Below are 14,164 nucleotides of genomic sequence, written 5' to 3'. Positions count from 1 at the left end.
AGTCACGAATCACCAGCTTGTCCATATTTCCAGAAGTGCACAAATTCCTTCTCCCGAGGGAGAACATATCGATTTTTGTGTGTATTTCAAGCAGTCCTGCTGCGCACGTTGTGTCTGTGACCAACAGCCTGCTCTCCCGGGAAGGTGGCTCTTCTAATTGCAGCCACTGATGAGTCTATTTGTGGCCATTTCTCCCCTCCAGCAGGCCTGTGTTATGTAATTACTATTTTAAAAATATTTGCCCTCTAATGATGTCTCCACCTCTGATGTTGTAAAGCATAAAAAACAAACAAACACACAAACAACAACCCAAGGTTAAAAATCTGTACTAAGTTTTACCAGCAAAATCATCTGTTTTCCTGCAACCCAGAAACTAGAAGCTGTATTCCAACACCAAGACCCTCACCGACACGTGGGCCATGTGCCCTTTTTCACAGTCAGATCACTAACCCCATTTGAACCGCATTTTCATCCTCCTGCTTACAAACAAAAGCACGACTTCTACAGCAGTGGGGAAAGGACAGCAATAGCACTCACCTTCCTGCACCCAAGAAATGTTATTTTTATCATTTTCAAAATGCTCAGCCGATCTTACTTTTGTCTTCTCCAGCTCAGTTTCTGACATCTAAATAGAAACAGAAATTGTGACATAAAAAATTCATTAAGCATGCACCCAAATGTATAGTCCTGAGCTTTAAATTTAGAGACTGCTGCCGTATTGTGGGAACTTTTTCCTCTAGACAGTTTTGCGGCTGGCTTTCTTAACATCAAAATCTCACACTGTATTCACTGATCTTTCAAGCCATGGGAAGTAAACTTGATATAGCTGCGTTTTCAGCAATAAAGATAGCTAGAGGGTCTACTAACAGTGAATATGAAAGAATAACCGATTTGTAAAACAAACAAACATACAGTTGTTTTAATGTTGTTGACTAGCTTGTAGAAAAGTATACTGCAAAGTGATCTACAGAGATATAAACAGTAATCAAGCACTAATGGAACTTTGGAGCCATGCATTGGCTTGAATAAGGAACTTATGACCCGACCGCCGAGCTGCGCTCTCTGAAGGCATGGAGACTTTCAAGCACCCGTAGTGCATTGCACTTGACTTGCTTGCCCTGTTTGCAGTGAGCTAGGACCTGGAGCTCAGTAAGCAGAGCATCACAGTGCACTTACCTGTGGGTTCTGAAAGGAGAAGGGCCAAGGCGTGGGGCTGGGGGCCGGCCTGGCGGTGCTCTGGGCAGCCTCCCTGCTGTCTGGGAATGTCCAGCATTCCCCTGCCCTGTGAGCACAGGGAAAATCACACTCCCTCCCGGGGTGGTGCTAGATTTGTATTGCTGCCAGAAGCATCCAACTTGCGGCTGAGAGGTTTCTTTCTTTCTTTTTTTTTAAGGTAATATAAAGCCTGTGGTTCAAAACATTAAAAACCTTCTCCAGGCTAGCACTTATTTAAAACAACACTCTGCAAAATAGAGTAAAAACAATGAACCCTTCTTCAGATTGAGGGAGTTCACTCCCCTTCACTCTCTCACCCCCATTCATTATTTAGGGTTAATGTAAAAGTGTACAAAAACTGATATCGGAAAATATACACGGGTTATCTGGATTCAAGGCAAAGGAGGAGAAACCTCGAAAGCTATCTTCCCTGCCAGTTTATCTGCAGCTTACATTTGGGAAAGCAAATTTCTAACTCTTTGTAGGCAACAAGAAGATGGTAGGGAAAACGTGCTCAGTTCTTCTGACAGTCTAGTTATTTCAAAGAGTATTTATAATGAGCTCCTTAGGCAAAGATCATACTTTTTAACAAAGGGTTAATAAAAAAAGGAAACATAATCTTTAGGTATCTATGATGAAAAACAATATTAAATATGTCTATATGCTTTCTTTTCTTTTTTTCTTTTTAAATAAAATTTATTTTTAGGCCTAAGAAATTTAGCCTGCTGCTCGTCTCTACCTGGACAACCGTCCTCGTCCATCACTCAAGTCCCACTGCTTTTCCAGCCTCATTTCTCCTTGTACTTTGCTCCCAGCGTAATTATCTTTAAAAGCTTTCTTAATCAGCCAATTTTCATACCAAAATAACTTTCAGTTCCTGCCATTATCCATGTTAAGTTCCAGATTCCGTAGACAGCTAAGGAAATCGTGAATGGTTGGATTCTGTAATGTGATTTTCAAAGGATGGCCCACAAACTCTTGAGATGCCCTAGAGGTGTGGGGCCTCTTAGATCCATGTAATTATGCTGCTGCTGCTCCTTGAAAACAAGTGTGTTCATTCTTAGCCATTCCTAGAAAGGCTTTCTCAACCCCCATCTGGAACCCTTCTTGATACCGGTCACCTCAAATGACTGTCCCCTTCTCTGCCCCACTTGAGATAGAGGTATGAAAGGTACCCATTTATGTCTTACGGAACCCTGGGTTATGTTCCTCACCAGAGATAAGAGCTCACCGAGAGCTTATTTTCTGCCCCAGTGTTATTTCTCAGTATTTAAAAGGATCATCCACAAATTAATCATTGATGGATAAATAAAAACAGCATATGAAAAACTGTTAAGTGTTTTCTTTGCCCAAAGTCCTAGAATATTTATTTAATTCCTAATTTTCTTGACTTTGTCTCTTCCCTATAGTTTTATCTTCTTAATCCCCTTCCTTACACATTTGGAGGCCTAGTATAACAATATTACTAGTTCATTGTCCTTTAGTCAAGCCAATTATCTAAATTTTATATATTAATAGGGTTATTAAGATAGAAAATCAGAATCAATACAGAAGCTAAAGAAACATATTTCTTTCATTTGTCTATTTGCCATTCTAGAAGTTAGCAAGTTTGAATTGTTCTTTGTGACTATTTGTAATCATTCTTTATGACCACTCTGGACACATAGAAACATTATATTTTTTATGCAAATCATCAGTAAAGATAATAAGAATAGATACCAAGAACTTGATTTTTCAATAATCAATTTTATATCACTGGTGTTCTTATAAGACATAATCAGTATTCAATATTGATGCCAAACTACAAACCAATTATTCATTCACCTAATGATACTGTTGGGGAACAAAATATTCTAAGACGTAGACTCCAGTTAGGTTGGAGGTTTAGTCTCCTGAGAGACCTTGAAATGAATATGCAGATCCTGCGGTTGATCCAGGAGGAAAGAAAGTCTGGGGAGAACAAGGTAGAGCAGATGTGGGACATACTGAAGGTCTTTGAGGAATCTGGTTCTTGGTTGAAACCTTATAGGCATCCCTGGTGTCTGCAAGGTCAGCAGTGAGAAACCAGGAGAAAGATGGGGCTTTTACTTCTGTAAAGAATTACCCTCTCTGAAACTCTATCCTGTCCTAAAGGGTAACTACCCATCAGAATCAACTCTATGACAATGAACTAACTACCAGTCAGAATCAACTCTGTGACAATGAACTAACTACCAGTCACAATTAATTCTATGACAATGAACTAACCACCCGTCAGAATCAACTCTGTGACAATGAACTAACCACCCGTCAGAATCAACTCTATGACAATGAACTAACACCCGTCAGAATCAACTCTGTGACAATGAGCTTCAGTGGGGGAGGGATAGGCAATTACAAAGGTTTAACCTGGAAAGTATCAGAGGTTAAAGGTGCCTTCCAGAACTAGTTTTGGTGCTCAATCAATGCATTGCAATCTACAAAAGGTGTTGCCAACCAGGACTCAGGTCTCTGTCTACCAGCTCTCACATTTCGCGTTCGCAGGTGCCCCAGATGGATCCCTGAAGTACCTCAGCTATCGCCTCGTTATCAGGGCCAAGTTGGGGGACCTTGAAGACACTTTCCTCACTCTGATATTCAGTACTTTCATGGAATATTTCAATTCCATGAAATATAAAAATAATTTCATCAAGCTAAAAGCTTTTACTTAATTGGTTGGCATGATACAAGATTAAGTGTAGAAACATTTTATGTCTCTGCGTGTTATTCTTCATATCTAAACTGTTGATGTCATCTAAAAGCTGATAAATCCTTAAGAAAGTCAGTTCACTTTGTGCAGCTGATGGTAACTTCCTCCCAGGGATCTCTTATCAGAAATATGGAATATATTTGTGTTTACTTTGCCTTTGATACTTTGTGTCAGCATCCATTGCCTCCACGTGTGTCCTTATATTAAGGTCACAAAATCTCAAAAGAATCTCATATATGTAAAATACCTTATGGCATGTACACACATACACACACGGTGGGGTGGGGCAGGGCTTCAGAAAATCTATGGAAAATGGCATTAAAAATTAATGAAACATTGCCACAAACTTTTGGAGCACCCTTGAATGGTATAGCTATAATCCCAATCCACTGCCACAAGGCCAATTTTGACTCCTAGTGACCCCATAGGACACAGTAGAACTGCTCCCCAGGGTTCCCAAGCCTAGAAATCTTTTTGTGAGAAGACAACACTGTCTTTCTTCTGCGGAGCCATGGCAACCTTGAACTGTTTACCTGGTGACCAACATGTATGCCACCGAACCACCAGGGGTCCCACATATATGTGTGTATACACATACATGTCTACCACCACCACCATTTCTGACTTTCTTCATTTCTACAATATCTGCACTTCCGTTTGATAGCATTCTTTTCCCGCTTGAAAAAAATTTCTTGACCTTTATGTTGTGTGCAAGTTTTCTAGTGACAAGTTCTCTGAGTTCATATATATCTAAAAATGTAGAGTTTTCTCCCATTCATAAAGAACGTTTGCACTAGATATAGAATTCTTAGTTGCTAGTAACTTTTGTGATCTTCTGTTTTTACCACTAATTCATATCACTATTTCTATATTATTTTAGTTTATGTGGCAATTAAAATATATTCTTTTTTTTAATTTACGTCAGTTTGATTATGACATGCTTAGGTATTATAATTATTTGTGAATTTTTTCTGAGGTTCAGTGAAATTCTGGAAACTCAAGTTTATGTTCTTCACCAAACTTTGGAAATTTATTTTTTCTACCCCATTCGTTCTCTCTTTCCTCCTGAGATTCCAGTTGCAAACATATTAGGTGACATAAGACTTTCACAGAAGTCACAGGGGTGCTATTTACCCACCCACCCCCAATCTTTTCTGTCATTAATATCAGACTATTTTTTGTAAATTTACCTTAAAGCAAATAATGCTCCCTTTTGCAGTCATGAATCAGCCATTAAGACAATCTGGTGAATATTTCACTTTAGATACATTTTTAGTTCTAAAACACAACAGGCTCAAAAGGATACACCAGTGATTTAACTTTTGACCAGAACAAATGCAATAAAAAAAGTCAACGGACATGTTGTCAGGAGAGACAAGTCCCTTGAGAAGGACATCATGCTTGGTAGAGTGGAAAAAAAAACAAAAAAGAGGAAGGTTCTCATTGAAATGTGTTGACGCCGTGGCTGCAACAATGGGCCCAAGCACAGGAACGATTGTGAGCTGGCGCACAGCAGCATAGTGTTGTGTTCCGTGATGCGCACCATCTCTATGGGTCTAAACAGACTCGGTGGCACCTGCCAACAAGAGGTCACTTTCTCCATAGACATTGTTGGTGTATCTTTGGTGTTATGAGGATACTAGAGAGAAGTTTATACTCCCCCAACGTCTGTGTTCAGGGGTCCCGGATGGTGTGATAGTATACAAGGTAGCGACAGCAGATGGATTACAGACATTGTGAGAAGAAACAGAAAGAAGAGAGCTCACCTTTACAGGCCAATGGGAAGACCTTTCCAGAGGTAAAGACCGGCAATGACAGAATTATTATGGATTGGATGTGTCACCCTGGGGAGAAGGAAGGATGGAATTATGCCCTGGAAACAGTCACTTTTAATGGAAAGATACTGTGCTATCTTGAACTTGCAGGTTTATTTTCAGCCATCAACCGAAATGTTGACTCAAAAGCTCTGAGCACAAGAAGGTGAGGCTACCAACGTCATCAGCACTTTAGGAGTCCTGTTTAGCGTTGTCCTTCTCAGATCCTATCCGTCATCACTCAGAGGTTGGTCAGCACCACCAGGCAACCTTGTCCTTGGACCTCACCAGATTGGATGGGAAACAGATAATGTAAGCTAGCTAATATAATCCTCTCCCCGGAATTTGGAATTGAGGGTCAAGTAGCCAGCATTAACAGCTTACGGCGTGAGGTCATCCAGGTCAGTAAGACCGTCATTGTCGGAGTGGTGGGAGAGTGCTAACAAAGGCAGCCTTCCGGCATCTCAGTGTTCTCATCTGTAAAATAGGGATGATAATACTGGTATCTACTTTTGGTTATTATAAATAAAGCTATTGTAAACAATTGCTTATATGTATGTAATTTCACTTTTTTGTTGTTTCAGTATTTTTCAAATTAGACACTTGTAAGGGGAAAGTGAGAAAAAACTAAAATAAAGTGGTTACCGGAAACTGTAAGTTTAAAATTAATTTTTATTAGTCTATAAAGTTAACTTTATCATGATCGTATAGACTTTACCTTTAAAAGACTACTTGATAACTATGTAGAGTTTATAGGATTTTGTCTTTTTGACTATGAGGAGGTCTTTATTTAAATAAAATCTACTGGAAAATCCTTTAGGGGGAAAAGATGGCTTATAAAATTAAAAACAATAAAATGAGGTTCTATTCCTTAACTTCTAAAAATTATATTGTAGTGGTGAAGAGGAATATAGGCTTCTTACTAATTGTGGAATATTACTTTTTAAATAAAATGTATTAAACTTTTAGTGCATTTAGAGGCAATTTGTTTATTTTACAAGAAAATTTCTGAATAGCAGTTCTTCTCTCTCACTCAAAATCTTAGTGTTTTGAAATAATTGAGTGATAGCGATTGCAACAATGTAGAATGTCATTTACTCTTCAAATAGTGTGCTTTGCCGAGTTTATACTTTAAATTACTTTGAAATTATTTATTAATAAGTAGATATTGATTTACTGGCTTCTTACAGTACAGTACACTTTCCCTCATTGTTAATAATTATTTAAAATAACCATGTATACTAATAGATATTATTGACCAATGTATAGTGATGTTTAAAATAAATGCCTCTTTAATCAATACCGCATGTCAGTAAAAGTTACCCTAAATGTTAACATGTAGGAATGTCTCTCTCTTTGGGGTAAGAAGATATTTCTTGTTTCATTCTTTCAATTGTCAGGGTTTTTAAAGATAGTTGTATTGGCATATACTTCACACATCAATAATTTAATCATTCAATCATATTAAGAAAATTGTGCAATCATCCTCACACTATATTTCAGAACATTTTCTTTTCACAGTAATTATTAGCTTCCCAGTTCCCCTATCATACCCTGCCATGCACCTATGCAATTAGTGTCTCTATAGATCTACCTAGGCTGGATTTCTTCCACAGAAATTCACATAGCACACAAAAAGAAACAAACACACAAACAAAGAGCTCAACCGCAATGACTAGACAAAACATAGGAAAACCTCAATCAGAGAGACAGCAAAAACTATTAAAAACGGAAACAATTTTAAAATGAGTCCAAAGGGAGAACAACTTAATAAGGTATTAGATTTTAACCTAATGAAAATGCCCCAATTGACTTTATAGTGTGCTCTCTGATAGAAAAGCCATTCACATCCCTCGACCCTGGTCAGAGAGGATTCACAAGAGACTCACTGCACGTGGGGACCCTGCAAATGAACTTTCCGCTTCCACTGTCATCTGCGGCCTTCAACAAACCAGGTGTTCACAATTTAAGCTCTGCTACCATTCCCTCTTTCGGGTTTGAATTTTATTATTTTTTATCCTTGGATCAACAGGCTGGGGTGCTTTTCCCTGTCAATTCAGTTGACGTCTCACTCAGGTGGGCGGCTTGTTTGACGATGAATTGTCTAGATTCTTGTCATCTTATTAATAATGTGTGTTAGTCTGGGTACTTTAGAGAAACAAATCCACAGAAACCCATGTATAAGAGAGAGTTTTATATAAAGGTTAAGTGCGCATCAAGAAAACATCCCAACCCAGTGCTGCCCAAGCCACAAGTCCAACAATAACCCATATGTCCAACGCCAATCCACAAAGTCCTCCTGCATCTCACAAAACATACACTACGATGGTGATTGCAGGAGGAAAGCCGAGTCAGTGAATGTGTAACCATCTCAGCGCTGGCAGGGGTCTCCACACAGCTGCTCCAGCACCCAGGGCTGCATCTGGGTAGGTCCATGGGGCTTCTCCTGGGATGTCTTGCAGGAACTGAGCCCTGCTGGCTGAGGCAGGGAATTGGCTAAGGCACCTGCACCCTTGTGTGACCATCACAAAGCAAAAGACCCAAGAACTAGAAAGGCGAGGCACATGGAGCCACTTATCTCTCTGCCCTTCCATTAACCCCACATGTGTTTATCAGCCAGGTTGGCAAAATAAACTTTAACTTTCTCACTATGTATTTGTATGTGTGTGCTTTTTTCATTTTAACATATCATCTCTGGCAAGTAGGAGACCAAATTCATGACCACTGAGTCAATTTTGACGCTGGGCTAGCCCATGCATTACACAGTAAAGCTATTTTCTATTTGATCATAACCTTTATGGAAGCAAATTGCCAGGGCTTCCCCCATAACATTGCTGCATTAATAGCTGAGTCCAATGAGTTTGCACTCTCTAGGGGTTTCTAAAGGGCAGTAAACCATTTTTTTTTTTTTACATAGAATTTGTTGTTCAACCTATGTGTTGCTTCTTTTTTTTATTTTTTAAGCCAGGAGGGACAGAGGGAAAATGCTTTCTTGATCATTTCTTTTTCTTCAGACCACCTCTCTTGGGTCAGCCTTAAAGCAGGACATTTAAATAAATTAAACATCAAAGATAATTTCATTTTAAAAGAACTTTTGGCCCAATAAGAAATTCTAACATCTGACCAGACATTCACAAATGATGCCTTTGTATTGTTTAAAGGACTATAAACCAAATAAAAAAAATAAGCTCTTCTAATTGAAGTTTTATAAGATGAAATAATCCTTTGAAGAACTATAGAGACTAATTTGAAAAAAATATCAGTATGTTCCTAAATTATAAAATTATTAAAGTAAAACTACACAGGGCCTACATGGATAGTGCTACAGAGATTAAAGAACACACACTTGTTACTAAATACAAATTCTAAAGGAAAAAAAATTGAGATCTTTGGAGAAGGCACGATAACATTTTAATGGCTGGGGAAAAATATGGCCCAAAGAGGAAAGGAATTGACTGGCGATGATAAAGGGGAATTCCCCTTCCATAAATTACATTTATCTGCTTCTCTGATAAAAAGCATGAAATTATTTGTTTTGAATGATATGTCTCCCCTGAGATGCATATAACAGTATCAGAAGAGGAAAATATCTTTTTTTCTCATAAATTTTCTTTGAAGTTGAAAGAAGGGTAAAATTAATTCACAATAAAAACAAAAAAAACCTCACTGCCCTCAAGTCAGTAACTCACAGTGACCCTATAGGGCAGCATAGAACTGCCCCGTGGGTTTCTGAGACTTTAACTCTTTAAGGAATAGAAAGCTCCCACGTTCTCCCTCTGAGCGATTGCTGGTTTTGAACTACCTTTTGGAACTCAGCCCAACACATTACCACGACGCCACCAGGACTCCTTTACTTCTCAATAGTTTTTGTTATTTGAGAAAGATATAAGGGAGTAAAATCTTTTAGATTTTATTTTATTTTTCATTTCATTCTTTTATACTAACAAGTGGTAGATGTGGGATCTGTGAGCAGGCTTTATGATTCCTAAATTAATCCAATTAAAAGGGAAATTGTCATCAATGTTAGTCCATTGTACTCAATTGTTGACTTCACCAAATAAGCATTGGTGTCCGATTACATCATATGCACCTCCTACTGAGGTGATAGTGTTGCTCTGATGCTAAAAGCTACCTCGCCAGTATTTCAAATACCAGCCAAGGTCACCCAAGGTGAAGGATTTCAGTGGAACTTCAGGACTCAGAGCAGACCACAAAGACAGAAGAGGTTGTCTGCTTCTGATGAATGAGCTGCTGAAAACCTCGTGACCAGCACTGAAATGTTGTCGGATCTCGTGCCAGATAATGAGCGCCTTGGGTTGGAAGGCATTCAAAATACAAATGGGGCAGAGCTGCATCTTTAAAGTAGAGGCAGCCTTCATGATTTAGGTGAGATGGAGCATGACTCTAAATAAGAAGAAACTGCTACAAGTATTCATTAATAATCGGAACATGGAATGTATGTGTGTTAGTCTGGGTAAACTAGGGAACAAATCCACAGAAACTCATTTATGTATAAGAGAGAGTTTTATATAAAGGATAAGTGTACATTAAGAAAGCATCCCAACCCAGTGCTGTCCAAGCCCATAAATCCAACATTAACCCATATGCCTGACATCGATCTACAAAGTCCTCCTCAATCTCACAAAACGCATGCAATGATGCCTAATTCAGGAGGAAAGCCGAATCAGTGAGTGTGTAAGCATCTCAGCACTGGCAGGAGTCTCCATGGGGCTGCTTCAGCACCCAGGGCGGCATCAGGGGTAGGTCCATGTGGCTTCTCCTCAGGGGTGTCTTGCAGGAAGTGAGCTTTGCCAGCTGAAGCAGGGAACTGGCTAAGGCAGCAGCACCCTGCTCCAAACCATGAGAGAGCAAGAGACCTGTGAACTAGAAAGGCGAGGCTCACTGAGCCATTTATCTCTCTGCCCTTCAATTAATCCCAAATGTGTTTATTGGCCAGGTTGGCACAATAAACCTTAACTATCTTAGTATGCAATATAAATCTAGGAAAACTGGGAATCATAAAAACTAAATGAAACACATGAAGATCTGTAGTATAGGCATTAGTAAGCTGAAATTGACTGATATTGGTCATTGTGAATCAAGCAATCATATGATTTACTATTTCAGGAAAGACAAATTCAGAAGAATGCTAATGCATTCATCATCAAAAAGAACATTTCAAAATCTATCTTGAAGTACAATGCTGTCTGTGTCAGAATAATATCTACATGCTTATAGGGAAGTTCACTTAATACAACTATTGCTCAAATTTATGCACCAATTGTTAAAGATCATGCTAAAGAAATTGAAAAATTCTACTAAATTCTTCAGTCTGAAATTGATCGCACTTGCAATCAAGTTTAATAATCAATGGTGACTGGAATAAAGTAGGAAAAAGGAGTAGTAACAGCAATTGGAAAATATGATTTTCATGATAGAAATGAAGCTGAACAAGACTAAAACCTTTTTCCAGACTTGGCTCTCGTTCTAAAGAGATCCATATTTGCACACATTCTAAAGAAACGTGATGCAACGCAGTGTGAAAATTATAGAAGAATTTCATAAAAGACAAATTTTCCTGAAGATCATCTGAAAAGTTGCAACAGTACATTAATAAAACTCACGCTGAAATAAGAAGAGTACATGAAACAAGGGATATCACGGCTGATGTCTGATGGATCTTGACTGAAATATGAGAATAGCAGAAAGATGTTTGCTTGTGTTTCATTGCCAATGCCAAAACAAAGCCTTTGGCTCTGTGGACCACACCAAACTATGGATAGCCTTGAGAAGAGTGGGAATTCCACTTATGTGAAACCTGTGCATGGATCTGGAGGCAGTTGCGTGAATAGAACAAGGGAATCCTGCCAGGTTTGAAATAAAGAAATGTGTGTCCCCACCTTGTGTCTTCTCACCATACTTCTTCAATCAGTATGCTAAGCAGAGAACCTGAACTCTATGAAGAAGAATGAGGAGAAGAAGATAAAAGTCGTCAAGGATTTCATCTTGCTTGGATCCACGGTCAATGTTCAAGGGAGCTGTGGGCAAGAGATCAAACAACACATTGCATTGGGTCGGCCTGCAGCACAAGACCTCTGTAAAGTGTGGAAAAGCAAGGTTGTAACTTTGAGGATTGAGGCACGCCTGACCCAGTCATGGTATCTTCTTTCTTTCTTTCCCACGTTATTTTCCATGGCCTCATATGTATGTGAATGTTTAACACAGAATGTGAAAGACCAAAGAAGAATCTGTGACTTGCATCATGGTGCTGGTGGAGACTACTGAACGTACCACGGACTGCCTAAAGAACAAACAGTCTGTCTTGACTGGAATACAGCCAGAATGTTCCTTAGAAACAAGGAACATCTCCCTCACTTTGAACCTGTGGTGAGGGGAGACCAGGCCCTGGCAGAGCACATCATGCTTGGCGATGTGCCAGGGCCGTGAGAAGAGAGAGACTGGACAAGAGGGACCGACACAGTGGCTGCAACAGTGGGTTCAAACGTAAGAACAATCATGAAAATGGAGCAGGACTGACCGTTATGAGCTGGAGCTGACTTGCCTGCACTGAACAACAACAGCAGCAACGTCTTCGCTGCAAACACACCCCCAACCCCCGCCCCTGGTAATATTCCTGGTGGCTATACACATAGACTTCACCAGATGGCATATGTAAGAATCAAATTGCCTTATCTGCAGGAAGCGAATAGTAAAGCTCAATATCAGAAGCCCAAACAAGGCCAGCTGCCGACTCTGGAGTCGATCAGCAATTGCTCACTTGGATTGAAGAGGAAGGAAACGAAAACAAGCCCACAGAACCAAAATCTGGCTTGAAAATATTCCACCTGAATTTCCAGACTATCTGAGGAGCGTATTTGAAGCGTTGAATTCATTGAACAGTTCTGACAGAAGACCTGACCAGCTGTGGGATGACATGAAGAACATCACTCATGACAAAAAGCAAAAGGTCACTAGCAGATGAGAAAGGAAGAAAGAAAAGATCCACATATAAGTAGAAGAGAGACGTGTCCTTCAATATAGCGTAGCTAAAGCAAGTGGAAGAAATGAAGTAAATGAACTGAATAGAAAATTTCATAGGGCTGCTCTAGAAATCTAAGTCAAGTTTTATAAAGAATGTGCAAAGACCTAGAGTTAGAAAGCACAAAGAACGCGCTGTGCATATTTCAAGCTGAAAAAAAAAAAAAAAGAACATTTCAACCTTGAGTTACAATATTGAAGGATTCTGTGGGCAAAATACTGAATGATGAAGGGACCATCCAAAAAGGGAGAATACAAAGTCACCACATGAGGAAGAACTGGGTGGCATTGAACCATTTCAAGCAGTACGATACGATCAAGAACCCATGATACTGAAGGAGGAAGGTCAAGTTGGACTGAAGGCATTAGCAAAGAAAAAAAAGCCTCCAGAAATGGACAAATTGCCAATTGAAATATTTCAACAAGCTGATGAGGCACTCACTCATGTATACCAACAATTTTGGAAATTACCTCCATCTTTGTACCCACTCCAAAGAAAAGTGACCCAAAAGAATGCAGACATTATAGAAAAATATCATTAATATTATGTGCAAGTAAAAGTTTGTTGAAGATCATTCAAAACAGCAGCAGACCATCAACAGGAAGATCTAAGAAATTAAAGCTGGATCCACAATAGGACATGGCTGAAAGGAAGCCACTTCTACTGTTAGATGGATCCTGGCTGGAAACAGAGGATACCAAAGAGGTATTTACTTATATTTTATTGATTATGCAAAGCACTCATAATGCATGTCAGGAAAAGCATGTATCAGGGTTGTATCATTTCACCATCTTTATTTCATCTGTGTGCTAAGCAAGTAATCCACGAAACTGGAGTACATAAAAAAGAAATGCGGCACCAGATTGGAGAAAGGCTTATTAACAACATGTGAGATGCAAATGATATCACCTTGCTTGTTGCAGCCTTTGCTATAAATTATACTTGAAGAAAACCAAATTTCTTACAACTGGACCAATGGAAAAAATCATTATAAACAAGAAAAGATTGAAGTTGTCAAGGATTTTGCTTGGATCCACAGTCAAGGCTCCTGGGAACAGTGGTTAAGAAATCAAATGACGTATTGCTTTGGGAAAAACCTGCTTCAAGAGAAAGGATGTGCTTTGAAGCTAACTTTCATCTGACCCGAACGTTTTCTTCAGTGGCTCCACTGGTGCATTCAGAAGTTTCATGATGCATAAGGAAGATGGCAGCAGAATTGGTGCATTGGACGCATTTTTGTGTTGGTGAAGCACGTGGAAAGTACTGTGGACCGCCAGGGGAACAGACAGCTTTCTCTTGAAAAAGTACATTCAGAATCTCCTTGGAAGCAATGATGACCAGACGTCATATTGTCCTTTGGACGTGTTA

At 39.3% G+C, this 14,164-nt stretch overlaps 1 protein-coding gene across 1 annotated transcript in view; it reads right to left on the bottom strand.

The window, feature by feature from the left end:
• Window positions 1-13,272, bottom strand: part of MDFIC2 (MyoD family inhibitor domain containing 2) — a 166,531-nt gene extending 153,259 nt beyond the window's left edge. Inside the window, exons 1-2 of the mRNA XM_045290118.1 lie at window positions 13,267-13,272; window positions 538-625 (exon numbers count right to left, since the gene is read on the bottom strand). Of these exons, the coding sequence (XP_045146053.1) occupies window positions 538-625; window positions 13,267-13,272 (94 nt within the window). The remainder of the gene's footprint in view (window positions 1-537; window positions 626-13,266) is intronic.
• Between the last annotated feature and the right edge of the window lie 892 nt (window positions 13,273-14,164).

This window comes from Echinops telfairi, unplaced genomic scaffold, assembly GCF_000313985.2.
Source record: "Echinops telfairi isolate 266 unplaced genomic scaffold, ASM31398v2 ScPeMD7_31;HRSCAF=116, whole genome shotgun sequence".
NCBI classification, from domain to species: domain Eukaryota; kingdom Metazoa; phylum Chordata; class Mammalia; order Afrosoricida; family Tenrecidae; genus Echinops; species Echinops telfairi.
This window is presented reverse-complemented; position numbering and strand designations above follow the sequence as displayed.